This window comes from Bos indicus, chromosome 10, assembly GCF_029378745.1.
Source record: "Bos indicus isolate NIAB-ARS_2022 breed Sahiwal x Tharparkar chromosome 10, NIAB-ARS_B.indTharparkar_mat_pri_1.0, whole genome shotgun sequence".
NCBI lineage: Eukaryota > Metazoa > Chordata > Mammalia > Artiodactyla > Bovidae > Bos > Bos indicus.
In genome coordinates, this window is record NC_091769.1 from 87,067,035 (window position 1) to 87,094,969 (window position 27,935).

The 27,935-nt window shown below is 48.1% G+C and overlaps 2 protein-coding genes across 3 annotated transcripts in view; one reads left to right on the plus strand and one right to left on the minus strand.

Annotated features, from left to right (window-relative positions):
* TGFB3 (transforming growth factor beta 3) overlaps nucleotides 1-14,250 on the minus strand; it is a 33,124-nt gene extending 18,874 nt beyond the window's left edge. Inside the window, exons 1-2 of one of the 2 annotated variants that reach the window (XM_019969289.2) lie at nucleotides 14,113-14,250; nucleotides 4,718-5,929 (exon numbers count right to left, since the gene is read on the minus strand). In XM_019969289.2, coding sequence (XP_019824848.1) covers nucleotides 4,718-5,195 — 478 coding nt within the window. In that variant the 5' untranslated portion in view covers nucleotides 5,196-5,929; nucleotides 14,113-14,250. The remainder of the gene's footprint in view (nucleotides 1-4,717; nucleotides 5,930-14,112) is intronic. The other variant, XM_019969290.2, reaches the window with a different exon arrangement.
* The window catches only part of IFT43 (intraflagellar transport 43), a 103,872-nt gene continuing 87,117 nt past the window's right edge, over nucleotides 11,181-27,935 (plus strand). The window contains exons 1-2 of the mRNA XM_019969291.2: nucleotides 11,181-11,315; nucleotides 14,186-14,278. Coding sequence (XP_019824850.2) covers nucleotides 11,262-11,315; nucleotides 14,186-14,278 — 147 coding nt within the window. The 5' untranslated portion in view covers nucleotides 11,181-11,261. The remainder of the gene's footprint in view (nucleotides 11,316-14,185; nucleotides 14,279-27,935) is intronic.

Here is a 27,935-nt window from a genome sequence, read left to right on the forward strand (position 1 = left end):
GACCTGCTCTCCAGAGATTCTGATGACCTCGTTGGAGTGAGGGTGGGTCCAGAGCTTCTTTTTTTTTTTAAAAAAAGACTTCCAGATGATCCTAAGATGTAGCCAGGATTGAGAACCATAGTATATAGTGCTCTGCAAAGGGTACTGTGGCATCCAGATGCCCTGCAAGTTTGATAAACCACAACTTTAAGGATTTACCCTTTAAATGTTAACCCATTAAAATACTGTTTGGCCAATGCATCATTTTATAAAATTTTGAATTAGAAGCCAGAAATGTTTTAAGCCCAGGTAGGTTAAAAACTTGGAGAAGGAAATGGCAACCCACTCCAGTGTTCTTGCCTGGAGAATCCCATGGACGGAGAAGCCTGGTAGGCTGCAGTCCATGGGGTTGCACAGAGTCGGACACGACTGAAGCGACTTAGCAGCAGCAGGTTAAAAACTGGGAAACTTCACGGAAAGATTCAGATTTTCTGCTCTTCTGGGAAGCAGTTAAGATCTAGTCGAATTGGACCCACATTCCCAAATTCAAAAATCTGCAGGAGCTGAGCAGTAGGTCCCATCTTTTCATGGGATTTTCCAGGCCCCTCTCCCACCAGCCTCCTCTATACAGTCTGTTCTCTCTGTGACCCTGAGGCCAAGTGTCCTGTGAAGTTTGTTGTGGTCCCTGTGCTGCAGCTTTTCCTCCAGATTATCTGCATCAGCTGCCTGGTTTCTGTAGGCACTTGTGTTTGCAGCCCCTCTAAGGAAGGGTTTTGTCCTCTTTCATTGAGTCTTAAGCATCAGTGCACTTACAAATCAATAAGGAGTGTGTTAAAAATACAGATTCTCCAAGATGACACTGCCCCCCTCCCCCAGAGACTCTGACTCTGTAAGGGTGGATTGGGGCCTGGGAATGGACATTTTTCACATTTACCTAACCTCTGGTCCACACTTAGAGAAACACTGACCTAGCGTGCCAAGGGCACTGGCACTTAGAACGAATGGGTTCTTTCAATAGGAAATATCTTTTAATTTTCAGAATGAACATGATCTAAAAGTAGCATCCAGAAAAGAGATGCTAAAATATCAAGTTCTCTCTTTGCTCATGAATTCTGGTTTGGCTGGTTGTCTCAGCGCCAGACCTTGGATAAAAACAAGAGTCTCTTGCCAGACACAGATAATTACAAGCCAGAAGTTAAAACAACACCCACACTGGTAAATCTTGATAACAAGGATGACAAAAGAACTGAAAAAGATGTGTGGATCCCCACCACGTGGGTCAGAGAAAGCCTCCACCCACCTCCCATAGCAAAATCCTGGGGAATATAAAGGAATAAAATATATATGAGTCTTGTCTTCACTCCCCAGCAGAGATCTGCTGAATCATCCCAGACGTATATATACTGGGTAGGCCAAAAGTTCATCTGTAACATCTTCTGGAAACACCCGAATGAAATTTTTGGCCAACCCAATAGAATTGTTTCAGCTGAAAGGGAGTTTAGAGGTTAACTTTACTGATGAGGAAACTGAGGGTCAGAGAGGTGATTTGCTCACTTCTACACAGTGTAGCTGCTTAACCTGCTTGGGATTCTTCAGCAGATAAAGAAAACACTTCCAGGAGAATGTCTGTGGCTATATGAATCTCCCAGTCATAAAAATAGGCAGAGCTAAGAAAGAAAACACCCAGTGATCCCTCTATGCAATGTGTCACCAGGGTTACAGGTTCCTATGCCTACCTGCTTGGTCCAAAATGTGATTCATTCATGTGTGTGTGTGTGTGTGTGTGTGGTAGTCACTCAATTATGTCCAATTCTTTGTGATCCATGGACTGTAGCCCACCAGGCTCCTCTGTCCATGCGATTTCCCAGGCAAGAATACTGGAGTGGGTTGCCATTTCCTTTTCTGGGGATCTTTCCGACCCAGGGATGGAACCTGGGTCTCCTGCCTTGCAGGCAGATTCTTTACTGTCTGAGCCTCCAGGGAAGCCCAATTCATTCATATTATAAACCAAACTTCTCTTGGAGCCTAAAGGTTAAAGGTAGGACTTTATATGTATTTTTACAGTTTGCATTAGTGCTTAACAGCATGCATTCTGTAGACAGAATGTCTAGGTTACAGCCCTGGTTCTTTAGGGCTGTAGCACTTAACTGAGGCACGTTATAGTCTTCTCATCTGGAAAATAGGGAAATCAAGGTACCCATCTGACAGGCAGAGCCAGAGAACGGTCTTATCCTCTTTGCTCTCACCTTGGTGCCCTTTCTGTGCCTCTGGTGGTTACTCCTTCTTCCACTTTGCCCTCCAGGCACCTCTGTCTGCTTGCCCCAACTCCTGCTGCCACTTTCCTCTGAGAGCCTGTCCCACTGGGTACCGGAAGGGGCTGGGAATGATGAGATGTGGAAGGGATGGAATCCCATCAGTCCAGCAGCCAGGGCTCTGGCACTCAGACCCCAGCCCACCCTCGTGAGTTCTAGACACGCTTCCCTCTCCCCAGGCCTTGGAGGGTGGCTCTGCTCCCTCTCGGCATCTGTTAGACGTTTGCATCTGCCCACTGCCTTCTTTATAATTAGCGTGTGTTGCGCGTCTGCCTCTCTGGGGCTGGCTCAGCACCTGACCAGCTGCAGGGCGGGCCGGGCCTGCGTCTGCTCAGCCTCTGTGTCACCTCCACCAGCTGCACAGTCTGGGCCTGCTTCCTGTTTGCACCTGCAAGCCTCGCTGGCATCGCTCGGGTCCCATAGGGCCCCAGATCCTCCATGATATCCCAAGTAGTCTCCTGCTCACTGTGCCAGGTTTCCTCCCGGCCTGATCACAGCTCCGTGGCCCCAGGGCCAGGGCCACCCTCACCTACTACAGTTTCAAGGAAGGTCCTGCTGCTGCAGCCCAGAGCTGCCCAGCATCCTGTGCCGCCCTGTCCTGGAGGATCCCAGGGCTGTCCACTAATTGTGCTCTGAGTCTTTGCACACACGTTCACCCGCACCTGTGTGCCCTTGCGTCTCTCTGGCTCATTCGTTCTCAGCTTGGGATTCCAGGCTGGGAGGGCCCGGGTGACTCAGAATTCCTCCTCCCTGGGACTCCTCCTCCTGACCCGGATCCTTAAGGTCCCAGTCCTTCTCTCCCGCCCTGGACTTTCCTCACACCTCTCCTGCAGGTCTCAGCTTTCCACCCTCCTCCCACGTTTGGCCACCACCTCCTGCCTTTGTGGGTGCCCAGGGTGCTGGGGGTTTATCCAGGCATTCAGCTGCTGGTACTGCTGGGAACCACAAGGCCCTGGGAGACCAGGAGTCAGCCCAGCCTGGAGGACCCCGGGCAGGGAGCACCTCCTTCTCCGGCCTCTGCCCCACACGGGAGCTACCTCCCAAGGCAGCCACAGGAAACCAGAGTGGGAGCCCCTCGCCAGTAACCACAGGCTCCTGGGCCTGGCATGGGCAAGCTCCCAGCGAGGCCTTCCACACCTTCTTCCAGAGCTGGTGCACCCCTGGGCTGCCCACTCCTCCTTCTTTCTATCCAAGTGCCCCAGCGGACCACCCTCACCTGGCCGCACCATCCCACTCTCCCACCCCCACTCCTGACATGGCCCCCTCCCAGGTGAGCCTCGGCTACCTCGAGGTAGCCTGGCCGTCGAGGACACCTGCTGGTAGGAAAAGCAAACAGACCTGCTCCAGAGCCCCCAGGCCTGTGAGTGTACTCACATTCCTCCTTCCCGGGCTGTCAGTTTCTCAGCATCTGCCAAATCTCTCTCTCTTGTATTGAGGTTTTTTAAATCCCCGTTCAGTAAACACACATGACTTCCACACGTGTACAAACACACACACAGACGGCTCACCCAGGAGCCTCCCGGCTTCTCGGCACAGACAGGAGCCTCCTGGGAAGACACGCTCCCAGACACATGTCCTCTGTGCACCCACGGCCACACCTCCCACCCTCTCTTCCCCTGACACGCAGACACAAAAGGGCTGCCAGCAGCCATCTACATGTCCAGAGCCATATCCTCGCTTTCCCCCACGTCCACGGGCCCGGAGGATGCCCATGTTGTGCACACGAGTCCGTCTATGGGACAAAACCGGACAATGCATCGCTGTCAAGCACACAGCCGTGTGAACATAGGTGTGTCCCCCATCCCCCCACGCACACAGCTCACGTGGTCGCATGCGTGGCGTGGACCGAGGGCCTAAGCAATCAGAGGCTGCCTCTTGCTTGGGCTTCAAGAAGCTGGACAAGACATGAACTGGGGGCAGGTATACGCTTCTTTCCCAGAACTGGAAAAATGGAACGTGAGACGTGTCACAATGAGGTGTATACAGCAGGGAGGAGACCAAGGTTTCTAGCCTCTTGGAACCCTGCGGGCTCTCTTAGAAGAGCACCCAGCCCTGCCCCTCTACAGCTCTGCACGCTTCCAGTTACCTGTCTGACCACACGTGCCACAGCACAAAAACGGGACACTGTCACTCCAAATTAAAATCCCTCAGCGATGTGATGTGAGTTTCGCTACGCCGCTCAACTCCAGGGCTCCTGGCCTCCCAGCGGCACTGGGCTCTGAGCAGAATGGCTCTGTCTCCCCCTCCTCACCCACCCAGCCCCAACTGCGCATCGCACCTCGTGTGTCCCCCAATCCCTGGTGCGGGGCATAGCTGGGGCACCCTGCCCTGTGGTCATCGCTAGGCAACCCCCGTCCTCTGTGGAGCTCCCCACCCCAGCTCAGACCCTCCAGAGCAGACACCCCCAGCGGGGAATCTGGACTTACTGTGCTCCTCCAGCCCCTGGATCATGTCGAATTTATAGATTTCTTTGGCATAATACTCCGACTCGGTGTTTGCTTGCGTGCAGACGTCTCCCCTCTCCCCATGCACCTCCTCCAGTAGCTCTCGGGTGCTGTTGTAAAGATCCAGGACCTGGATGGGGACACTGGCCAACCCGGATGGATCGGGGGGACTGGTGAGCCTGAGTTTGCTCAAGATCTGTCCCCTAATGGCTTCCACCCGCTTCCTCTTGATGTGGTTGAAGTCCAAGGTGGTGCAAGTGGACATGGAGAGGCTGACCGTGGCAAAGTTCAGCAGGGCCAGGACCACCAGAGCCCTCTGCAAGTGCATCTTCAGGCGGGGGCCGGGGAGAAAGGCCGCAAGGCCTGGCAGGAGGAGACCCCGGCAGTCGTGCAGAAGGAGGGAGGAAAACCAGGCGGCCTCCCTAGATCCCGAAGACTGAGGCTTGGCAAGAAGGTGCATGAACTCACTGCACTGCGAGAGCTTCAGGACTTCCAGGAAGCGCTGGCAACCCTGAGCGCGAAGAAGCCGACTGTGTGCCGTGAAGCTCTGGGTTTCTTCTCCATGTGTCTAAACAGGTTCTGCTGGGCTCTGACTTCTAGCAGGCCAGGTGGAGGGCAAAGCAGAGGGCTGGGAGGGGTGGCAAGGCAGCTGGGAGTGGGAAGGGAGCTGGAGTTTTTCCTTAGGTAAAAATAAATAGAGCGGATATCTGATATTGCCAAACGCCGCTTGGCGATGGGGAGAAAGTGGGTAATTTTAAAGAAGGAGCAGAAGGACCATGGCTGGGTCCCCAAATCAAAATCCTTGCCTTGCCCTGAAGGAGAGTAAGAAAAGAGGATGGAAAAGAAAAGAGAAAAAAATTATTAAAAAATAAAAATCACCAGTGAGTAGGTGGGGAGAGGCAGGGCTAGGCGGCTGCTGGCCCAGCTCAAGGTGGGGCGCAGCGCAACACACACTTGTCTCTCAGGCACACCATTCATGCTTTCTCTTTTGTTTACACTTCCTCGGGGGGGCTTTCTAAATGACTTTGTTCACGCTGCCTCTCATCTTCATTGGCTGGGATGTGGGCTTATGTTTGCAATTGGAAGGCAGGGGGGGTACAGCCCCTGGAGAGCATCCCCAGTTAATCCACTTGGACGCCCAGGTCACCAGCACCTCGTCTTCTCCCTCGGCCTCTGCTTCTGTTCCCTGATTCTCTTTAAAAAAATAAAAAAAAAAGAAAAGACAAATAAAATAGAAGCCAGTTCACTGCACGCCTCCTCCGGAAAGCTGTTATTCCTTCTTTCTCAGGCTTCTTCCCCTATCTCTCGCCTCTCTTGCTCATGCCCTTGAACTTGGCTTTCGGATTCCCTCCCTTTCTCTCCCTCCAGCTTCTCTCTGCCTCTCCCTCTCGCTCAAGCTCCTCTCCCCCTCTCTCTCTCTCGCACACACTCACATGCACACACACTGCTTTCTCTATTTCTCTCTGCTGAAATTTTATACCTCCCTCCCATGACGTTTCTGGCCCCGGGGCGGGGGGCGGGGGTGGGTGGTGAGCGGCGAGGAGGGGGCGAAGAGAGGTGGAGAGTGGAGTGGGTGGGGGGAGGGACCCGAGCACCACGCAGGCTCCTTTGCTGCACGATTTTAATGTTTTAAACAGGCACAGGAAAAGCCGAGCCCATTTGAAAAATACTTTGCGAGTCCCTCTCGATCGACGTGGTAACTGAACTTTTTCTCTCCTCCCCCCTACCCCCCCGCCCCTTGGAGTTACTCCGGCTACACGTTGACTGTTTTTCTGGAAAGTTACGGCCGATGAATCCCCTCCCCTCCTTCTCCCCCAACTCCTTCGCCCTCTCGCCAGCTGTCAGTCGGTCCTCTCCTCTCAGCTCCCTCCTAGACGCTCCCCCCTACCCCAGTCCCCCGTCCCCCGGCCTGGCAGGACCCTGGGCATGGGCCTGGGCACGGCTGCCGTGCCCACCCCTCGGGGCTGGGGTGGGAGAGGTTGACGCCCGGCCTCGGAGCAGGATTGGAGTTAGGTTCAGCCCCGCAGCTATCCTGGCCCCGACTCTTCATTGACAAGACTGTGCAGTCGGGTGGCTCCCGGAAGCTTGGAGATGCTCCAGGGGCCTTGAAAAAGGGGTGGCGTTTTCCGGCAGACCGAGGGTGCCCCCTGGCGAGGCGAGACCGCCAGTGACAGAGGCTCGGTGGGTCGGAGCCGCGAAGGTCTGGAGGGCTGGATGGGGGGAGGCTGGATGCGGGGAGGCTGGATGGGAGGGACCTTGAGGGGGGAGGGGAGGGAGGAGCTGGAGGGCTGGGGGGGTGCGGGGGGGAGCTGGAGGGCGGGGGCAGCTGAAGAGAGGGCTGGTGGGGGGGGTGGTTAGGGGCTGGTTGAGGGGAGTCTGCGGGGGTGGTTGGGGAGGTGTGTCATGCCGGGAACCTGGGGAGAAGGGCTCGAAAGAGGGCGAGGAGAAACAAGACGGGGTGCCCTGGGGAACAGCCTCTCTCTCTCTCTCCGGGCCCCACGTGCGCACACGGGCACCTCTCCCTTCCCCGAGCCCCGCTCCGCCGTCGCTCTCGCAGAAATGTCCTCCAGATGTGCGCGGCCTCCCTCCCCGGCCGAGGGTTCCGCGGGGAGCTGCGCCAGCCAGCGCGGAGTCAGCAGTTGGCCCGAGCCCATTTCCCAGATGGGTGAGGGGAGGGTTTTTTTGTTTTTTTCTTTCTCCTCCGCCTTCGTTCCTTCTCTCAGCCTAAGTTTCTAGGTCTTTTCTCACCAAAAGTTTCGGGAGGGCAAACCACAATGCCAGCGCCCTTTCCACCCCACTGCCCGCTCACCCCCGACCACCCCACCCCGCTCCGACACGGGATAATCTCCGAATTGATGGCTTTCCAGGGAATCGGTGCTGCTCCCCGCCATCCCATCCCACTCCGCCCCAGCCTGCCTGACCCTGGATCCTAGGACATTAACGGAAAGAACGTTCTCTGCATCCCCAGGGCTGTGGTTGATCAGCTTAAGTTGAGGAAATGAAGACACAGACCTGTTTAAGAGGCTTCACTGCTTGTGAGGGGTGGAGGTGATATTTAACACGGGCTCTCTGGTTTGGGAAGACATTATTTTTATTTGCATAAGAAATGAGGGATCCTAGGTGTATGGCACCCTACTCCAGTATTCTTGCCTGGAAAATCCCATGGACGGAGGAGCCTGGTAGGCTGCAGTCCATGGGGTCGTGAAGAGTCGGACACGACTGAGCGACTTCACTTTCACTTTTCACTTTCATGCATTGGAGAAGGAAATGGCAACCCACTCCAGTGTTCTTGCCTGGAGAAGCCCAGGGACCGGGGAGCCTGATGGGCTGCGGAGTCGGACACGACTGAAGCAACTTAGCAGCAGCAGCAGCAGGTGTAAAAAGGTTAAAGTAACTTGCGTTTGAATTACTTTTAGGTCATATAATCAGGGGGAGTCAACACTGAGATTGGGACACAGGAAGTCTGTTGCCAGCATCTATTCACTTAAATGTGCTGTGCTTAGTCGCTCAGTCCTTTCCAACTCCTTGTGACCCCGTGGACTGTAGCCCACCAGGCTCCTCTGTCTATGGGGATTCTCCAGGCAAGAATACTGGAGTGGGCTGCCATGCCCTCCTCCAGTGCACTTAAATATTATGCTCTATTTCCTCTGGAATTCAGCTATCATTTGAAAAATATTTTTGACACTTACTATATGCCAGGCACTGTTCTAGGCTCTGTGGAGGCAGCAGTGAAAAAAACCAACCAAATCATTCCCTTAAGGACTTTACATTCTAGAAGTGGAGGTAGAACCATGGGGAAGGCAATAACTGATTTAACATATGTAAATAATGTGGTGTGATAAAAGGTAAGTGCCATGGTGGAAAATAAACCAGAGAAGACAGAGTGCCCAGGTTAAGGGGCTGTTGCAATTTAAAATCAGAGAAGGCCTTACTGAGACCTTTAAGTAAATACTTGCAAAATGGGAGGGAAAATTATTAAAGTTATATCCTTCTGGATACCACCTCTACCAGAGTCCACAGGGCAGGGCTCTGACACGTGTATTTTCAACACACTTCACTGGTGATTCAGGTGCTCAGCAAGGTTTGGAAGCCACTATTCCAGGGCTTTTTTCTGCCCAGAGTGAGCATCTTTTGCTTTCAGGAATTTGGGGAAGAAGTGGGAGTGAAGGTTTGGAAACTGGTGGTGGTGATGTGGCTATAAAAAGTGGAAAGAAAATAGAAATGGAGTCAGTATTGCTAAAAGAGCTCTCTAAAATGGAACCAGAAGGCCATTAAGGAAGTATGAATTATGCGAGTCTCAGCCTGAGTAAAACCTAACCTTCTGTCCACTCACTGTCCTAATGAAGGCATCCAGAAGATCTGCCAGAAATTCAAGATACTTATCAGACCCCTATCTTATAATAACTTGTGACAGCCTGTTTACTTATCACTTGTTTTTTGGTTGCTCAGTTCTGTCCGACTCTTTGCGACCCCATGGACTAAAGCACACCAGGCTTCCCTGTCCTTCACTATCTCCTGGAGCTTGCTCAAACTCATGTCTATTGAGTCGGTAATGCCATCCAACCATCTCAACCTCTGTTGGCCCCTTTTCCTCCTGCCCGCAATCTTTCCCAGCATCAGGGTCTTTTCCAATGAATCGGTTCTTTGCATCAGACCCTTACTCTAAAACAATTCTTGATTCCTTAAAGACAAATATTTCCTTTCTAGCATCAGAGAACAGCGTCATGGCCTTTGCCTTTGTAATCTCCTTTCCCTTCCTCTTTCCTGGAACACTCTTGATTTTACCAGAATCTGTGTCTCCCGAATTGCAATTTTCAGACCCCTACCCCCTCAATAAAGCTCTTTATTATTTGCAGCCTCCATATTGATTACAGTTTGACAGCAATTAAAAGAAATGGGAAAATCCTAAGATTAATCCCTTCTTCCTCATCTGGCACCAAGGAAGAAGGGAACAAGGGCTTCGCTGGAGCCTATATTTCATCCATCTTAGATCTTTGGCAGTGAATGTTTATTCAGGTTAAAATCTAACAGGGTATTACTCTCACTGAGAATCAGAACTCATGAGTAAAAGGTTTTAGGGGTAATCTCTAAGAGTCACTACAAGGGAGGAAGCTGAGAAAGTTCTGCAGGGCTACACAGGTAGTATCTGCCAAGCTAGGATGAGGTTTCAACTCTTCTGACATCCAGGCATTACTGTTGTTGTCACGGGCATGCTAGCACATAGCCCTACCCAGTAAACGTGTGGATAAATGGTTGGACCTAATCATTTATTAGGGATTGAAGAAATCCTACATTCCAGTTTTAGGGTTGGTAATCCCTCTTACACATCTTTGGTTTTGAGAAGCCATCTAAAGCCTTACCCCTAGGATGATGCTGGGGACACTTCACTTTCAGGGCCATGAACTCAAGTTCTGGGGTCCCAGCTGGGAGTCCCCAGTACCAAGGATTGGTCAGTGTTATTGACGTAGGGAACCTTACATGTAGAGTCAATGAAGACTTGATAGTCCCATTAGGCTGGGAATTTGGGGACCATCTTCCTCTACTGGCCCAGGAGACTGGCTGGCACCCAGTCAGTCTCAATACACGCCAGAGAAAAACACCAGTAAGACCTGGTGTCAGAAAAGCATGTGGCTCTGCTGCTTAATACTCAGGTGATTTTCCTCAAGGTACTGTTCTGTACCTCACTGTCTTCAATTGTTGGATAGAAATACTACTTTTGCTCACTTCATGGGGGCTTGGAGGGGTTATTTGTACTTTTGAAAGTTATATTTGATGTGTTGGTTCAACTGCTCTGTCAACTTCTTGAAGGCAGAAATTAAGTATATTGCACTTTTCATTGTAAACCATTTATTAGCACCTGACCCTCAGGGTGTCCATCCAATGGAGACAGTATAACTTATCTTGTCTCCTACAAAGTTGTTATGCATTTTCCATGCGCTAATAACTGTGAAGTTCCTCTGTACATTGACAAGAGCTATACACATGAAAAGGATGAGAATAGTTACTACTATTAATAATAGTGCTTTGCACTTTACAACTTACCTATTTGAACAGATCTACACAGATGTAGGCCCTGATGCTGGGAAAGATTGAAGGCGGGAGGAGAAGGGGACGACAGAGGATGAGATGGTTGGATGGAATCACCGACTCAGTGGACATGAGTCTGAGTAAACTCTGGGAATTGGTGATGGACAGGGAGGCCTGGTGTGCTGTGCAGTCCATGGGGTTGCAAAGAGTAGGACATGACTGAATGACTGAACTGAACAGAGGTAGGCAGTTTCTAAAGACTAAAACTTTTCACTGTCCCACAGGAGCACCCTCATCAGGATTTAATATGTGGAGATTCCTTCCAAATGTCAGAAAAGGTAGGTTTAGGAAAGATTTGGTTTAAATTTGAGGATGGCACATGCACTCCAGGAAACATTGAAGCGGACCCTTTAAGTCCTAGAATGAAAGGGCGGAGCCGTCGTCAGGGACGCGACTGAGCGTCTGGGTTTCCAGGAAGTGACGTCAGGCAGCCGCAGAGATGGAGGACTTGCTGGACCTAGGCGAGGAGCGGCGTCGCGGCCCGGCCACCTCCGTGAGGACCGACTCGGGGCGGGGATCGGGGCCAAGAATTAGCGGGTGGGGAGGGGCGACCCCGCCGGCCCTGGCTTTCCTGAGCCGCCTCGGCCCAGCCTGTCCCTGGCGCCAGGAGCCAGCAGGCTCTGAGCCTTGCGGGGGTGAGGCCGGCGAGGAGGCGGCCTCCCTCGCTCCGCCCCTGGGGCAGCGGTGAGCTCCAATGCTGGCCTAGGGTTTGCTTTCTTTAAAATTCTCAAAGACTGGAAAACAGATCCTTCCCCTGCCGGCCTGTGAGAACGGTGGGAAATTTCCCAGTTTCTCTCCGCTTTCTGGAGCTCCAACTTGCCAACTTCCCAAGGATGGACAGATAGATCTGAGAGTGACTGGAGGGGCCCTGGCGAGGGTCACACTTGCACTCATGCTAGAGCTTTTTCCCTTGACCATGTCATGCCTGGAGTTGAAGTAAAAAACGTACTGTTTTCGAGTGGAAGGAGGGAAAGGGGTTAGGGAGGGCCTTTCTTTCAACTCATCCCCAGGGGAGGTGGGCGTTACCTCATTTTTAAAGATCGAGGGCGTGGTCGGAAGCGAGATGGGGAGCCCAGAGGTCAGAGGGAGTGTAAAGCTGTTGCATGGGTTGCATCAATTTCCTTATCTCTAGAATGGAGATTTATGTCTCCTTCAAGGAGGTGAAGATGAAATGAGATGTGCCTGGAAAGCATTTAACACAGTAACTGGCATATGCTGACTTATTAGAAGAGGTTAGCGGCTGTTGCTTCTGAGGTCGTGATTTACCCAAGGTTATAGCCCGGTGTCGGGAAGATCCCCTGGAGGAGGGCATGGCAACCCACTCCAGAATTCTTGCCTGGAGAATCCCATGGACAGAGGAGCCTGAATGGCTACAGTCCATAGGGTCTCAAAGAGTCTGACACAACTGAAGCGGCTTAGCACGTATATATATATAGATAACTGAGCTAGATTCAAGACCCAAGTTCAGTGTGTGTGTGTCTTAATTCCATCATGGGCTCACCAAGCCTTTTTACCTTTAAAATTACTGAAGATCAGAGTCACTAAAAGATTGGCCCACAAGTCTTTAGTTTCTGCTGTGGAATCTCTACATGTCTTGAAGTGCCCTAATAACATCAGATAGCCTCAAATTGCTAGAGAGGAGATATGAGGAATGGGAGCAAATTGTTCTAGAAAGAAGCAGGTTGCTTGACTGACCAAGGAGAATATTATGTCATCAGGCCTTTCTTGATATGTGTATTTTTTAGTGCCGGGAGAAAATGAGTGTAGTTACTCATTTATTCTTTCAACAAATATTTACTGAGCTCCTTCTGTGTATCAGGCATTGATTGTCCTAGGTGTTAGAAATATAACAGTGAAAAGAAAAACTAAGTCCCTGCCCTCATGGGGCTTCTGTTTCAGTGGAGGAAGATGGGCAATAAAGACACCATACATTTAAAATATATAAAACCAGGTAGTAATGTAGTTTCCCTACCAGTCATTCCTATGGATTTATACAGGGTCTTCCAAAAGTTTAAAACCTTAAAATCCTTGCCAAATATACTAGAGAAACCATCTATAAACAGTAGAGACAAGATCCTTGAAGTTTTGTTTGACCACAATCACTCCGTGTAATATGCCATATTCAGATACCCAATACATGGAAAAGGGCAGCCACAGGTGAAGGAGTAGAATTGTCTACCTTGGGAAGAAAATGAGCTGCTTATTGTCCAAAATATTGTTTCTGTCATTCCTGAAATCTAAATGATTGATTAGAATTTCATGTGTAAACACTACATGAGGGTTTTTATGCAGCTCTCATGTAACTTCTCTCAATTTATTGATGCAGTCAGTTCTTAGAACATCTTAGAACTGAAATTCCAGCAGGGCACAGAAAAAGCCTTCAGAATTTGAAGGCAGAAGATTTTGCTCTTATGTTTATCTGCCACTTTATTGCTTTCCCGGGTCTCAATTACATCATTTGTAAAATGGCCTCAGTCCCAGTCCCTATTATTGTGAAATCAAATGAAGCTACATCAGATGAGATCTAAAAATGCTTACAGTAATGCTGTATTTTTTTAAAGAGCAAAAAAAGAAAAATATAAACATTTCAACACCCTCCAGTCTGCCCAAATAATGTTTGTATGTGCTGGGAGGCATTGGAGACACAGATGGAGCCCTCCACCCTAGGAGGGCTTTGGGAAACACCTGCAAATGGTTCCTTTGATGACTCAGAATTTGAAGTGTTCTGATTCCCAAAGCTGATGTCTCAAAAAATTCTTGTAAGAGCTTTCCTTTAATGTCTGTAAGTACAAATCCAATTAGCATATACGTCAAAGGAAATGCTATCTGTATTTCTCTGGTTTCAGTTTCCATGGAATTTCTTCCCCCACCAAGCCTTTTTGATAACTATTTTCATGCCAAGCTGCAGCTTTGAAATTAGGCCCTCCTGAAATCCCACATCGGGACATGGGAGCCTTGACCATACTCTGCCTGAGCTGTGGCATGAGCTGCCTGTCCATTCTAGAGGAAGTTCTAGGTGCATTTCTTTGGGTAGAATAGTTCTATGGCCATTAAAAGAAAACATTGTGATCAACGCATGAATTTCCTATTACCATATAGAACTGACTTTGGGCACTTTGTTTGAAGGGTTTGGAGTATTTTCTAAGTGATCAACACATGGGTTTCTTGCCCTACCACATAGAACTGACTTTGGGCACTTTTGTTTGAAGGGTTTGGAACATTTTCTAAGTATGTTCGAGTTGCTCAAATCCCATCCACCCCATGTCATCAGAAACCCAGTCCTTGCTTACCTTGGCAGAAATGTCTTCCTCATAGTGGCTCAGAGACGTTTGAGTCAGCAGCACCTCTCATCTCTCCTTACAGGGGGCCAAGATGGGGCGCCGAGCTCAACAGGAGTCCACCCAAGCCGAGAATCATCTCAGTGGCAAGAATTCCTCTTTGACTCTGACTGCAGAGGTGGGTGCTAAAAAGTTTTCAGCTCTTAACAGTTGGCAGTTACTCAGTGAGCAAGGATTTGGCCTTTCATATTATTATTTTCTTTTTCTTTAATGTCAGCCTTCCTCCTATATTGATTTGGGAATTCCCTTCCCCAGCCTTTGTCCTATTAGCAAGAAATGAAAGAGTAGCTGTTTTCTTTTGATGCCAGACTAGTTTCTCTGCATTGCTTTATATTCCCAGTGAAGAAGTTTTGTACGTTAACTGAAGCAAGGGACTGGGAGCTTTCAAAATCCAGCCAAAATCCGGGTTTTTATTCCTGCCAGATAAAAGCCAGTGAGGCATACTGGTGACGTAAAGTTGAATTACACAAGTGGACGTTTTGTTCTCAGTGGTGACCTGCGCTTTCTACAGTTTTCAGGCGGGAAGGGAACCCGTACTGGTACTGGCCTTGCTTTCTTGGAAGCTTTTCCAAGTGGCCTGGAATCGTGGGAATTTATCCAGCTTCTCCGCAGAGGGTGGGTAATCTTGATGAGCAATACTTTTGATGCCAGAGCACTATTTTTGGCAGTTTACTCAGGACTTCTTTTCACCCTCCTCTGCCCTATGTGAAGAAACTTCTGCCCTTTTCTAGAGCTGGCTTCAGGGTAATTCTCACTGTCAGCTTTTCCTCACTTCTCCAGGCTGACTTAGGGCTCGTACTTCTCAATTGCCATGGTACCTGTTTCAGGCCCTCGTTTTCTGTTTATGCGTCTGGCCCACTAGAGAGTGAGTTTCTGGGCAACGTGCAACATGGCTACTCAGTTGCCCAGCTCATTAGCCTACAGTGGGTTTATGAGGGCAGCTCTGCTGGGAGGCCTGATGGACCGGGTAGGTAGGTGAGCACAGCATGCTGGGGACAAGACAGACACACTTGACTTACATATCACATAAGTAGGAATATCCTTCACTTTCATCAGAAATAAGTTCTCTACCATGCTTTCAAGCACTCCACATGGGCCTTTCAGTTTCTCTTCTATTTTCTCACTGATTATAGAAATACGGGTACAGAGAAGCAGTTTCCCTCTCAGATAACAATTTTTTATTGTTGTTTAGTTGCTAGATTGTGTCCAACTCTTTGCAGTCCCACGGACTGTAGCCCACCAGGCTCTTCTGTCCGTGGTGTTTCCCAGGCAAGAATACTGAAGTGGGTCGCCATTTCCTTCTCCAAGGGATGTTCTCAACCCAGGGATTGAACCAGCCTCTCCTACATTGGCAGGCAAATTCTATACCACTGAGCCACCCAGGTGACCCCAGATAACAACCATGCCAACACAGAAAAACTGGCGGCTGACTCTTGGCCTCATGGTCAAGTAGGGAGTCAGTAGGGAGAGGTCGGGGAGGGACTGTGGAGGCCACAGGTAACCACACTTGGAGTAACCACTTCCTGGTCACAGCCGCTGATGTCTGGAGAGTATAGGTCCCGTACTGCCAGCTCTTCTGATTTTCCAAGAGACTCTGGCAGTCTGAAATTTTATGTAAAAGCAACACATTTTTAGAGATCAGTGACTAATTATAATAATTAAATCACTATATGGGCTCTATTAGGCCTGAGGGTTGTCAGTTTGTGACTTTGACCATAGTGCCTCCTTTATAGAGCTTATTAGATTAGCCAGAAAGTTCATTCGGATTTTTCCATAAGAGTGCATGGAAAAACTCAAATGAACTTTTTGGCCAACCCACTGTATTGTATTCTAATTGTTTATCTTCTTGGCTTCCTCAGATGTTCCCTTTTGGAAGGCGAGGGGTGTTTAAAAAAAAACAAAACAATTTTTTTTTTTTTTTTTGGCCATGCTGCATTGGCATTTGGGATTTTAGTTCCCAGACCAGGGATCGAACCTGTGCCTCCTGCAGTGGAGTCGCAGAATCCAGTCACCACTGGACCGCCAAGGAAGTCCCTATCCCCTTTGTTTATCACAGTGCCTGGCACAGAGCAGGCATGCAGAGGGTGAGTGGGGTGAAGTTCATAGTGTGTGATGAGGGCCCTTGGAAGCTGAAGAAGAGCGTTACAGGGTTGGGGTGGCAGGTAGTGGGACATTGGAGGCATAGTGAAAAGGGTACAGTGGAGGGGAGACAGTGAAAGAAGAGCTACCAGACCCAAGCCTGGATCTCAAGAAGCTTGAACTGCAGTGGTGTATGTCTGTGAAGAGAAGATGAGCCAGCCAGTGACCAGGGTAACGGACGTCTGTTCTTGCCCTTTGGCCACTTCAGCCTGTGGGCCAGGGAACATCCATCCCACACCCAGATCATCAATTCATTCATTTAACAAGTATTTATTGATGCTTACTGTGTGCCAGGCACTGTTTTAGGGGCTTGGCGTATTTCAGTGAACAAGAGACAAATCCCATATAGTAATGGAACTTACATTTGCATGCTCGCTGGCAGTCACGAAGGCTAATTACAAGCCAACCCCATTGTGGAGGAGGTTATAAGGAGGAGCCACCTTAAGTGGCGAGGTGAGTGAGCCCAAGATGGGCCGAGGTGTCCTGATGGGAAGTCCTTTGTGGCCCCACCCCGGATCGGCTTCCGGGCTGGGGTCACTAGGCAGGTTTGCCCACTTGCCTTCCCCTGAGCTCAGGTGAGAGTCAGGGCTGTGAGCACCTAAGTCCAGAATAATGCACCTATCAGCATGTCAGCCTTTTTGGAATACCTACTTATTTCCACTGAGCCATGTACTCTTTTTTAAAAAAAAAAACAACTCTGGGCCTTAGTATTTTTTCTGGGAAAACATGATGAAAAGTCATTCTGTTCTTTACCTACCTGGTGCCTCTGACAGCAAAATGCCAGTAAGAATTCCAGGATTCCTTCTCTCCCTGAGTTAATTGAGGTTTAAAGCAGTGTGGGCAGCCTCCCTCAGGCCAGATGCACACTGTGCTGTGTGGGACTTTTTGACTGATTCTTTCTAAAATTAGATTTCTAAGACTTGTGTGTGTGCCCATTTACATTCCAGTTCTGAATATATTACTTGATATATTTATTTTTGTCCTCTCACTGAGTATATTCTAGGATGAAGCTATTCATGAAAACATAAATATGGTACCTGGGGGCTGTCAGACATACTGCAATTACTTTTTAAAAAATTTTTTTAATTTTATTTTTGGCTGCACTGGGTCTTTGCTGCCGCACACGGGCATTCTCTAGTTGCAGCGAGCAAGGGGCTGCTCTCTGGCTGTAGTGTGCGGGCTTCTCATTGCAGTGGCTTCTCCTGTTGCGGAGCACAGTCTCTGGAGCGACATGTAGGCTCAGTAGTTGTGATCCATACGCTTAGTTGCCCTGTGGCATGTGGAATCTTCCTGGAGCAGGGATTGAATTCCTGTCCCCTGCATTAGCAGGCAGATTCTTAACCACTGGACTACCAGGGAAGTCCTGGAGTTATTTTGGATCCATGTAGTAATTAGTTCCAGAGAAGGCAATGGCACCCCACTCCAGTACTCTTGCCTGGAAGATTGCATGGATGGAGGAGCCTGGTGGGCTACAGTCTATGGAGTCGCTAAGAGTCGGACACGGCGGAGTGACTTTACTTTCACTTTTCACTTTCATGCATTGGAGAAGGAAATGGCAGCCCACTCCAGTGTTGTTGCCTGGAGAATCCCAGGGACGGGGGAGCCTGGTGGGCTGCCGTCTATGTGGTCGCACAGAGTCGGACATGACTGAAGTGACTTAGCAGCAGTAATTAGTTCAAACAAATGATGATTTTTTTACTTTATTAATTTTTCAAAATATTATTTATTTTGTTGCACCTGGTCTTAGCTGCAATCTTTTAGTTATGGCAAGCAAACTTTCAGCTGGGGCATGCAAGGTGTAGTTCCCTGTCCAGGGCTCACATTGGGAGTGTGAAGTCTTAGACACGGGGCCATATGAGAAATCCCAAATGATGACTTTAAAGTGAGGTGGCAGGCGGGGAACTCATACAGGAAGTCTGGCAGCGGTCTGCTGAAATAGAGGGAACACAGGCTTGGCATCAGAAAGACCAGGGCTCGAGCCTGGACTCTGCTAATTGCCTGGATCTTGAACAAACCCACTAAGCTCTCTAATCCTCCGTTTCATTATCTGTCAAACAGTGGTAACAACACCACCAGGTTGATGTGAGGATTAAGTGAGATATGCGTTTAAAAGCACTTTAATAAACTTAAAGGCACAGAACAAATGTTCATTCATTCAGTGAGTGGTGAATAAGAATATTTGGACAGAGCTTTGCTCTTGTTATTGAAGGGCTGCAGAGAAGGAGGATGTGAGCCTGGTCTCTTTTAGAACTGGAAGTCTTTCCAAGAGTTGCTACTCATTTATCCACAGGCTGACGAGTAACAATATGAAGCAGGTTTTTTGCTTTCTAGATGCAGTGGGCATTCCTCCCAAAGGGTGGACAAGGACACAGGCCTCAGGGTCGGACAGCCATGGGCTGGAATCCTGTCTGTGCCACAGGTTAGCTCAGTGGCTCAGCAAGTTTCTTAACCTTTTCAAACCTCAGTTTCCTCATTGGTAAAATGTTGTCGTTCATTCGCCAAGTTGTGTCTGACTCTTTGACCCCATGGATTATAGCACACCAGGCTTCTCTGTCCTTCACCATCTCCCAGATCTTGCTCAAACTCATGTCCATAGAGTCGGTGATGCCATCCAACCATCTCATCCTCTGCCACCCTCTTTTCCTCCTGTCTTCAACCTTTCCCAGCATTAGGGTCTTTTCCAGTGAGTTGACTCTTTGCATCAGCTGCAGCATCAGTCCTTCCAATGAATATTCAGGGTTCATTTCCTTTAGGATTGACTGGTTTGATCTGCTTGCTGTGCATGGGACTCTCAAGAGTTTACTCCAGCACCATAATTCAAAAGCATCAATTCTTTGGCACTCAGCCTTCTTTATGGCCCAATTCTCACATCTGTACATTACTTGAAAAATCATATCTTTGACTATACAGACCTTTGTCGGCAAAGTGATGTCTCTGCTTTTTAATATGCTGTCTGGGTTTGTCATAGCTTTTCTTCCAAGGAGCAAGTGTGTTTTAATTTTGTGGCTGCAGTCACCATCCCCAGTGATTTTGGAGCCCAAGAAAATAAAATCTGTCTCTGATTCCACTTTTGCCCCTTCTATTTGCCATGAAGTGATGGGATCAGATGCCATGATCTTAGTTTTTTAAATGTTGAGTTTTAAGCCAGCTTTTTTACTCTCCTCTTTCACCCTCATCAAGAGGCTCTTTAGTTCCTCTTCACTTTCTGCCATTAGGGTGGTATCATCTGCATATCTGAGATTGTTGATATTTCTCCTGGCAATCTCGATTCCAGCTTGTGATTTATCCAGCCCCGCATTGCACATGATGTATTCTGCATATAAGTTAAATAAGGAAGGTGACAATATACAGCATTGACATACTCCTTTCCCAATTTTTAACCAGTTTGTTGTTTCATGTCCGGTTATAACTGTTGCTTCTTGACCTGAAAACAGGTTTCTCAGGAGGAAGATAAGGTGGTCTGCTATTCCCATCTCTTTAAGAATTTTCCACAGTTTGTTGTGATCCACACAGTCAAAGGCTTTAGTGTAGTCAATGAAGCAGGAGAAGATTTTCTTTGGAATTCTCTTGCTTTTTCTGTGATCCATCAGATGTTGGCAATTTGATCTCTGGTTCCTCTGCCTTTTCTAAATCCTGCTTGAACATCTGGAAGTTCTTGGTTCGTGTGTTGCTGAAGCCTAGTGTGATGGATTTTGAGCATTACATTGCTAGCATGTGGGCTTCCCTGATAGCTCAGTTGGTAAAGAATCCACCTGCAATGCAGGAGACTCCGGTTCAGTTCCTAGGTTGGGAAGATCTGCTGGAGAAGAGATAGGCTACCAACTCCAGTATTCTGGCCTGGAGAATTCCAAAGACTACAGTCCATGGGGCCGCAAAGAGTCCGACTTGACTTGCTAGCATGTGAAATGAGTGCAATTATGTGGTAGTTTGAACATTCTTTGGCATCGCCTTTCTTTGGGATTGAATAGGATGGCCAGAAAGAAAAAACAAGATAAGCATGTGTAAAGTAAGCCCTTAACCCAGTCTGACACATAAGTGCTCATTATATTATTATCTCTCCAGAGCTTGGGTATTCTATTATTGTGCCTTAACCCTCTCTACTGAGGTTGAAAGCTGGTGGCCTTCAGGCTAGTCTTAGCCTATAGTCAAGTCTTCTTTGATCCAGACAGAGTTAAGCACTTTTTAAACTTGGGTGTTATCTTTTGTAAATTAGGAAACTTTATGTGAAAATCCAGATTTGGGGCTCCTCTTTGAAACCAGGCTGGCATTCCCCCTGGCAGCAGTTGGCCTGAGCTGATTAAGGTGCTTGCTTCCACATGGCCTGCCCTCTCCAGCTCACGCTTTCTTACTTGAATACACCTGGTCAGATTTACTCACATCTGATGTGCCTGACTCCTGTTTCCATTTGAGTTTAAAACTCCTGCTCTTTTAGGATGGATTGATTTTCCAGGTATCCTTATGTATCTATGGGTATTAAATGTGACTGCACACATCAGAAACTCAGCCGCGGGGCTTGGAGCAGACGGGAGTGGTTTTCCTCACAGCAAGAAGCCCAGTGGCGGGCAGGGCAGGTGCGGTCACGGGGGACGGCCCTGGGTCGCCCTCGCCCCTTCTGGATGCCCGCTCTGCCCTCTGGAGCTTGTAATGCGTTCTCGTGATTGTTCACATCATAGTCGGTCATTCCCCACCGATGTGATCTGTATTCTAGGTGAGGAGAGAGGGAAGGGGGGAAGAGTCCAGGGTCCTACCAAGAAACTCTGTGCCTTCTTGACAGGAAAGTGATAGCCAGAGACTTCACCAAGTAGACTTTCCTAGTTACATGTCATCGGTCAGAACTAGGTCTTAAAACCACTTTAAATTTCAAAGGAGTTTTTCAGCTGGGCACGTTGCCATACCCATCACATTGGGGTTTGGGGGGTTAGGGAGAAGAGGAATCACTGAGTAGGCAATTTATGACATATCAATTAAAAAAAGATGTATGCAAAGATTTTTTTCTCCTAGGCTTGGGTATAAAAGGAAAGAATTATTTTTAGTAGCCAAAAAAAGAAAAAATAATCCACATTCCTCTCCAGTTTTCTAATTTGGGGTTGTATAGAGTTCAGAGAAAATCTGTATGCCCCGAAGTTCCAAGATACTCGATGCACTTGCCAGTGTTGTCCCTTCTCCACCTTTTCCTTCTTCCTGTTTTATCTGTAACCATTCAGGATTTTCTACCTGTAGAGTACCTGTGACTCAGCCCAGGTAATTAGACTCTTCCTCCCTCTCTGAAAGAAGAGGAAGGGTCTCTTTAGTTGCTTGCTGATGCTGCTGCTGCTAAGTCGCTTTAGTCATGTCCGACTCTGTGGGACCCCATAGACGGCAGCCCACCAGGCTCCCCTGTCCCTGGGATTCCCCAGGCAAGAACACCGGAGTGTGTTGCCATTTCCTTCTCCAATGCATGAACGTGAAAAGTGAAAGTGAAGTTGCTCAGTCATGTCCGACTCTTCGTGACTCCGTGGACTGCAGCCCATCAGGCCCTCTGTCCGTGGGATTTTCCAGGCAAGAGTACTGGAGTGGGGTGCCGTTGCCTTAGTTGCTTGGTCAATCTGCTGCTGCTGCTGCTAAGTCGCTTCAGTCGTGTCCGACTCTGTGCGACCCCATAGACAGCAGCCCACCAGGCTCCCCCATCCCTGGGATTCTCCAGGCAAGAACACTGGAGTGAGTTGCCATTTCCTTCTCCAATGCATGAAAGTGAAAAGTGAAAGGGAAGTCGCTCAGTCGTGTCCGACTCTAGCGACCCCATGGACTGCAGCCAACCATATAAATTTTTAAAAAATTTTAAAGAATTTACCTGTCTAATCATACTGATGAACCAGAAAGATGAGCTTTTTCAGTAGTTTTACTAGCTCGGAGTTGACTATAGAGTCCTGTTGGATTAGGTAATGCACATAAAGGTCCCTGCACACAGGCACCTCTCAAGAAGTTGTAAGTACTTAGAAGGTTTATGATTGCACCCCTCGTGTGTGTGTGTGTGTGTGTGTGTGTGTGTGTGTGTGTGTTTGCCACTTGTCACCAGTCAGGCTTAGATCACTAGATGCATGGTTCAGTTAGCAATTCAGGTTGGTGTTACAACTGTGGACACTTTAACTGGTGCCCTGATAAGCATCTCCACATCTGTAGTGAATAACTTTCTCTGGAAGAGCAGCCCTGGGCATTAAACTGGATTTCTGTTCCTGAATTTCACCGTGCGTCAGTTCAAATGATACTGCGCCTACTCAGCCTCAAGAAAAGACCTGGACACTTTCTCCTGGGAAGTGACACTGCCGTACACTGAGGTTGGGGAAGAGGAATCTCGTGGCAGAACCTCTCAGGACTGACCTGTTTTTTGTTTGGGGGGATTTTTTTTTTTTTTTTGGCTGCCTGGTGAGGCCTGTGGGATTTTAGTTCCCCAACCAGGGATTGAATGTGGGCCCTCAGCAGTGAGAACACAGAGTCCTAACCACTGGACTGCCAGGGGATTCCCTTGCCTGTTTTCTCAATGAGTATTTCTCAGCTGGGTCTAGACCAGTTTGTAGCTTAGCTTCCATTTTGCAGATTGTCCTTGTAATAATAATAATGATAGCTGACACTGGAGCAGCTGCCAGTTACACACACTGTCCTATTTAAGCCTTGTGGTCAGTCCTGAAGTAGGTCTCATTTTAGCTCCGAGGACACCGAGCCTTCAAGGAGTCGAGTGACCTATCCACAGTCCTTCAGCTAACATATGACTCTCCTCTCTCTCCCTCCAGGCAGGTGCTTAATCACCACTTCTCTTACCTCCTGGATGGTTAGATGCACAGACGTCCCAGTATAGAGAAAGACTTTTGGAGGGAGCTGACAGACTTTTGGGTTTTCCTCTTGGAATCCTTTTGGCGAGGATGTGAGTTCTCACTTGATCATCCTTATTCGTCCACTTGTCTGGAAAAGCGTTTGAGACACAGCTGTTCTCTTTTCTCTTCCTCCTCCGGGGCCCCCCTCCCCGCTCCCCCCGAGGCCACCATCCCTCTGGTGCTCCTCTCAGGACGCAGAACTGAAATTCAGCCAGATTCTCTTGCAGGAATCTGAGCAATGCTGCTGGGCTCATGTTCCCAAATTAGGCCAGTTTCCTCATCCCCCAGCAGCTCCTCTCAGCTGGAGCTCCCCTGGCAAATTGTATTACGTCTCTTGCCCTCCGCCTATTCCTCACTGGTCTGCCAGCAGGCAGTTATTTTCAGCCCAGCTAGGGTTATCTGCTGACCCTTTTTGGTGACATTTTTTCTTCTTTCTCACAAAAATAACTTTCCTAGATTAGTCACATTTTTCAGCCTTTTTCGTAGTCCCTCTCCAACAGGCTGGGTTGAATGATGCTTCTGACAACGTCGTTCAGAGAGGAATACAGGGGAATCCACCGTGGACCTGTTCACAAGGAATGTGTTTTCCACTCTTGTCTTCAGGTCACGTTCCGTATGCCCGACTTTTGAACTCTTCCTCGGAGATGGGCCCGTGTGCTTCACCGACCCATCCCTGGGGCTGCTCACTGTGTAGGCGGGAACGTCATCCCCGGGGGTAGATCACCCGGTTGGGAACAGCATTCACGATTCCCCTACAGCGCTTCCCCGGGCTCTGTCAGTGCCCCAGGGCACTGCCGCACGCCTCCTGCTTAGTTCAGTCCAGTCGCTCAGTCGTGTCCAACTCTGCGAACTCATGGACTGCAGCACGCCAGGCTTCCCTGTCCCTCACCAACTCCTGGAGCTTGCTCAAACTCAAGTCCATCGAGTCGGTGACGCCATCCAACCATCTCATCCTCTGTCATCCCCTTCTCCTCCCGCCTTCAATCTTTCTCAGCATCAGGGTCTTTTCTAATGAGTCAGTTCTTCACATCAGGTGGCAAAAGTATTGGAGTTTCAGCTTCAGCATCAGTCCTTCCAATGAATATTCAGGACTGATTTCCTTTAGGATGGACTGGTTGGATCTTGCAGTCCAAGGGACTCTCAAGAATCTTATCCAACACCACAGTTCAAAAGTATCAGTTTTTTGGTGCTCATCTTTCTTTATGGTCCAACTCTCACAGCCGTACATGACTCCTGGGAAAACCATAGCTTTGACTAGATGAACCTTTGTCACCAAAGTAATGTCTCTGCTTTTAAATATGCTGTCTAGGTTGGTCATAGCTTTTCTTCCAAGGAACAAGCGTCTTTTTTTTTTTTTTTTTAACTTTACATAATTGTATTAGTTTTGCCAAATATCAAAATGAATCCGCCACAGGTATACATGTGTTCCCCATCCTGAACCCTCCTCCCTCCTCCCTCCCCATACCATCCCTCTGGGTCGTCCCAGTGCACTAGCCCCAAGCATCCAGGAACAAGCGTCTTTTAATTTCATGGCTGCAGTCACCATCTGCAGTGATTTTGGAGCCCAAGAAAATAAAGTCTCTCACTGTTTCCATTGTTTCCCTGTCTATTTGTGATGAAGTGATGGGACTGAATGCCATGATCTGGGTGTTTTGAATGTAGAGTTTTAAGCCAGCTTTTTCACTCTCCTCTTTCACTTTCATCAAGAGGCTCTTTAGTTCTTCTTCGCTTTCTGCCATAAGGATGGTGTCATCTGCATATCTGAGGTTATTGATATTTCTCTCAGCAGTCTTGATTCCAGCCTGTGCTTCATCCAGCCCAGCATTTCACATGATGTACTCTGCATAGAAGTTAAATAAGCAGGGTGACAATATGCAGTCTTGGCGTACTCCTTTCCTAATATGAAACCAATCCGTTGTTCCATGTCCAGTTCTAACTGTTGCTTCTTGACCTGTATACAGATTTCTCAGGAGGCAGGTAAGGTGGTCTGGTATTACCATCTCTTTAGGAATTTTCCACAGTTTGTTGTGAACCACACAGTCAAAGGCTTTGGTGTAGTAAATAAAGCAGAAGTAGATGTTTCCTTCAACTATGTGTAAAACTGGCTTCGTACAGAAAGGTGGTGCTTGAAGAGCACCTAAAATTCCTTCCCTTTCCTATGGGGAGGGTTAAGTCAGAACTACATGGGAGAGTTTATTTAGCTCAGTGCTCCAATAAGTTAGCTATTGTTACTATCTGTACAACCTGAGAAGTAGAAACAATGATCATTTTATCTTTAATCTCAGCTCTGCCAATTCCTCAGTGTCTATCCTGGACAATTTGCTTAACCACTCTGAGCCTGTTCCTCATCTGCTGAATGGAGCTGATAGTAATAACTATCTTCTATGGTTGCTGGTAGATTAAATAAGAGAATGTAAAAAGCTCTTAGGACAGTGCTTGCCACATGCTAACTATTATTGTCATTATTTGTGTCATATTAAGAAGCAGAGACATTACTTTGCCAACAAAGGTCCATCTAGTCAAGGGTATGGTTTTTCCTTTCTAGTCAAGGCTATGGATTTGAGAGTTGGACTATAAAGAAAGCTGAGCCCCAAAGAATTGATGCTTTTGAACTGTGGTCTTGGAGAAGACTCTTGAAAATTCCTTGGACAGCAAGGAGATCCAACCAGTCAATCCTAAAGTTAGGAGATCAGTCCTGGGTGTTCATTGGAAGGACTGATGTTGAAGCTGAAACTCCAATACTTTGGCTACCTGATGTGAAGAGCTGACTCATTTGAAAAGACCCTGATGCTGGGAAAGATTGAGGGCAGGAGGAGAAGGGGATGACAGAGGATGAGATGGCTGGATGGCATCACCAACTCAATGGACATGAGTTTGGGTAAACTCTGGGAGTTGGTGATGGACAGGGAGGCCTGGTTCATGGGGTTGCAAAGAGTTGGACATGACTGAGTGACTGAACTGAACTGATGAGAATTAAAAAGTATTCTCAGTTTATCCTCAGATGCAGTTCTGTTCATGATACAGAGATTTTCTTATTTGCTAATACCTTTTCATCTTCTTTTCACAACCTGAGCCTCTGTCTAAAGGTTGGCGGTCTTTTCAAAGAATGATCCTTAATTGCTGACTTAACATCATTTTGTTGTTCTGGGGCACATGGGTTGAAAATGAAGAGGGCAGGAATGACCTTGGTGATCTCAGTGACCTTGGAGTAGAGGGTGACATCCATTCATTTCTTCATTCATTCACTTATGAAACTTGATTGAGAGCTTTCTGTGTGCCAGGCTTGAAGCTGGCAGTATGGTGATAAACCAGACATGCTCCCAGTCCACTTAGAACCTTCCTCTCAGAGCTGCAGAGAACTAACTGACAGGTTGGGGTGAACACAGAAGGATATGGGAATGCTGTCACTGAACGCTTTTACTCTTAGGGACGTCTGGAAAGGTGGTCTAGGAAAAAATCGTGTTTGAGTTGAGACTTGAAGGATGAGTAGAAGTTAGCCAAGGGAAGGGGTGGGCCAGAGTGGGCCAAGGAAGGGAGAATACTTCAAGTAGAGGCCTGAGCACATGCCAGGTTTTGGAGATGAGGGAGAGCATGGCACATCAGATTTGTTAGTGGAGCAGTTGACCATTCAGGCGATGGAGTGGTGGTCCTCAGTGACTTTTGCAAGCAACGTCACGTTTTTCCAGTATTCAAAAAATAGCCCCCTTGCCTTTTTTGAAAATGAACCATATAAGGCCAGCATTTCTTGTTTGACACTGAAATAATTGGCAATATCATGAGATTTAGATTCTGACACTTCAATATTTTTCAATGTTTCTTGTTCATTGATGCATCTTCAATGCAGCCATTGCACTTCTCTCCCTATGCATGTATGTTGTCTGAACTTTTGAGATGTGCTTAAGTATAGTATTGATGGCTTGGAAACTCTTCTGGCTCATTCTTTATAAGGAAGGGCTTAGTGCCTGTGACCTCTTACTACTTTGTTGCCTCAAGAAAGATGAGAACCCTTGTCTTTTTCTTCTCAGCATTCCTAACTTGCATATACACGATTGTCAAACATAGGTCGAATCAACTTAAAAAATAGTCGCAACCTAAAAGTTCAGTCACAACCTAAAAAGTTATAGTTTGTTTGGCAGGAATTTTTAGGGCTTAAGCCTGGGAGGCAGCATTTAAGTAGCCCTGAGACAGGGCTCCAAGGAGCCAAGTGGAGGAGCCAGGTTATATAGAAGTTTTGCAACAAAGGGCAGGGAATCTGAACATCAAAAATTTTTATTAATCAAAACCAGATAACGCAAGTTAAGGAATTTAGTGCTTTTCTATGTATGGGAAGATGCAAGAGTCTGGGCTCACTGAAATCATTCCTTTCATATGCATCTCAGCTATCTGGGGCCAGCATCCTGTGTTTTTTGATATCTGGAGCTTCCTCACGGTAGGGAGTGGCTGAAGTCTGATGGCTGCTACGTCGCAGGTGTTCTTCTTGAGTGCCTTTAGGGCTCACCAGCTCATATTCAGTCAGTTCAGTTCAGTCGCTCAGTCGCATCTGACTCTGCAACCCCGTGGACTGCAGCACGCCAGGCCTCCCTGTCCATCACCAGCTCCCAGAGTTCACTCAGACTCACGTCCATGGAGTTTGTGATGCCATCCAGCCATCTCATCCTCTGTCGTCCCCTTCCCCTCCTGCCTTCAGTATTGGAGGGTTGCGCAGTTATCACTGATGACTGTGACATCCTTGTTTACTGATGTGGCAGGAAATAATCCATTTCTCAGTCATATCTGACCTGTTTGCTG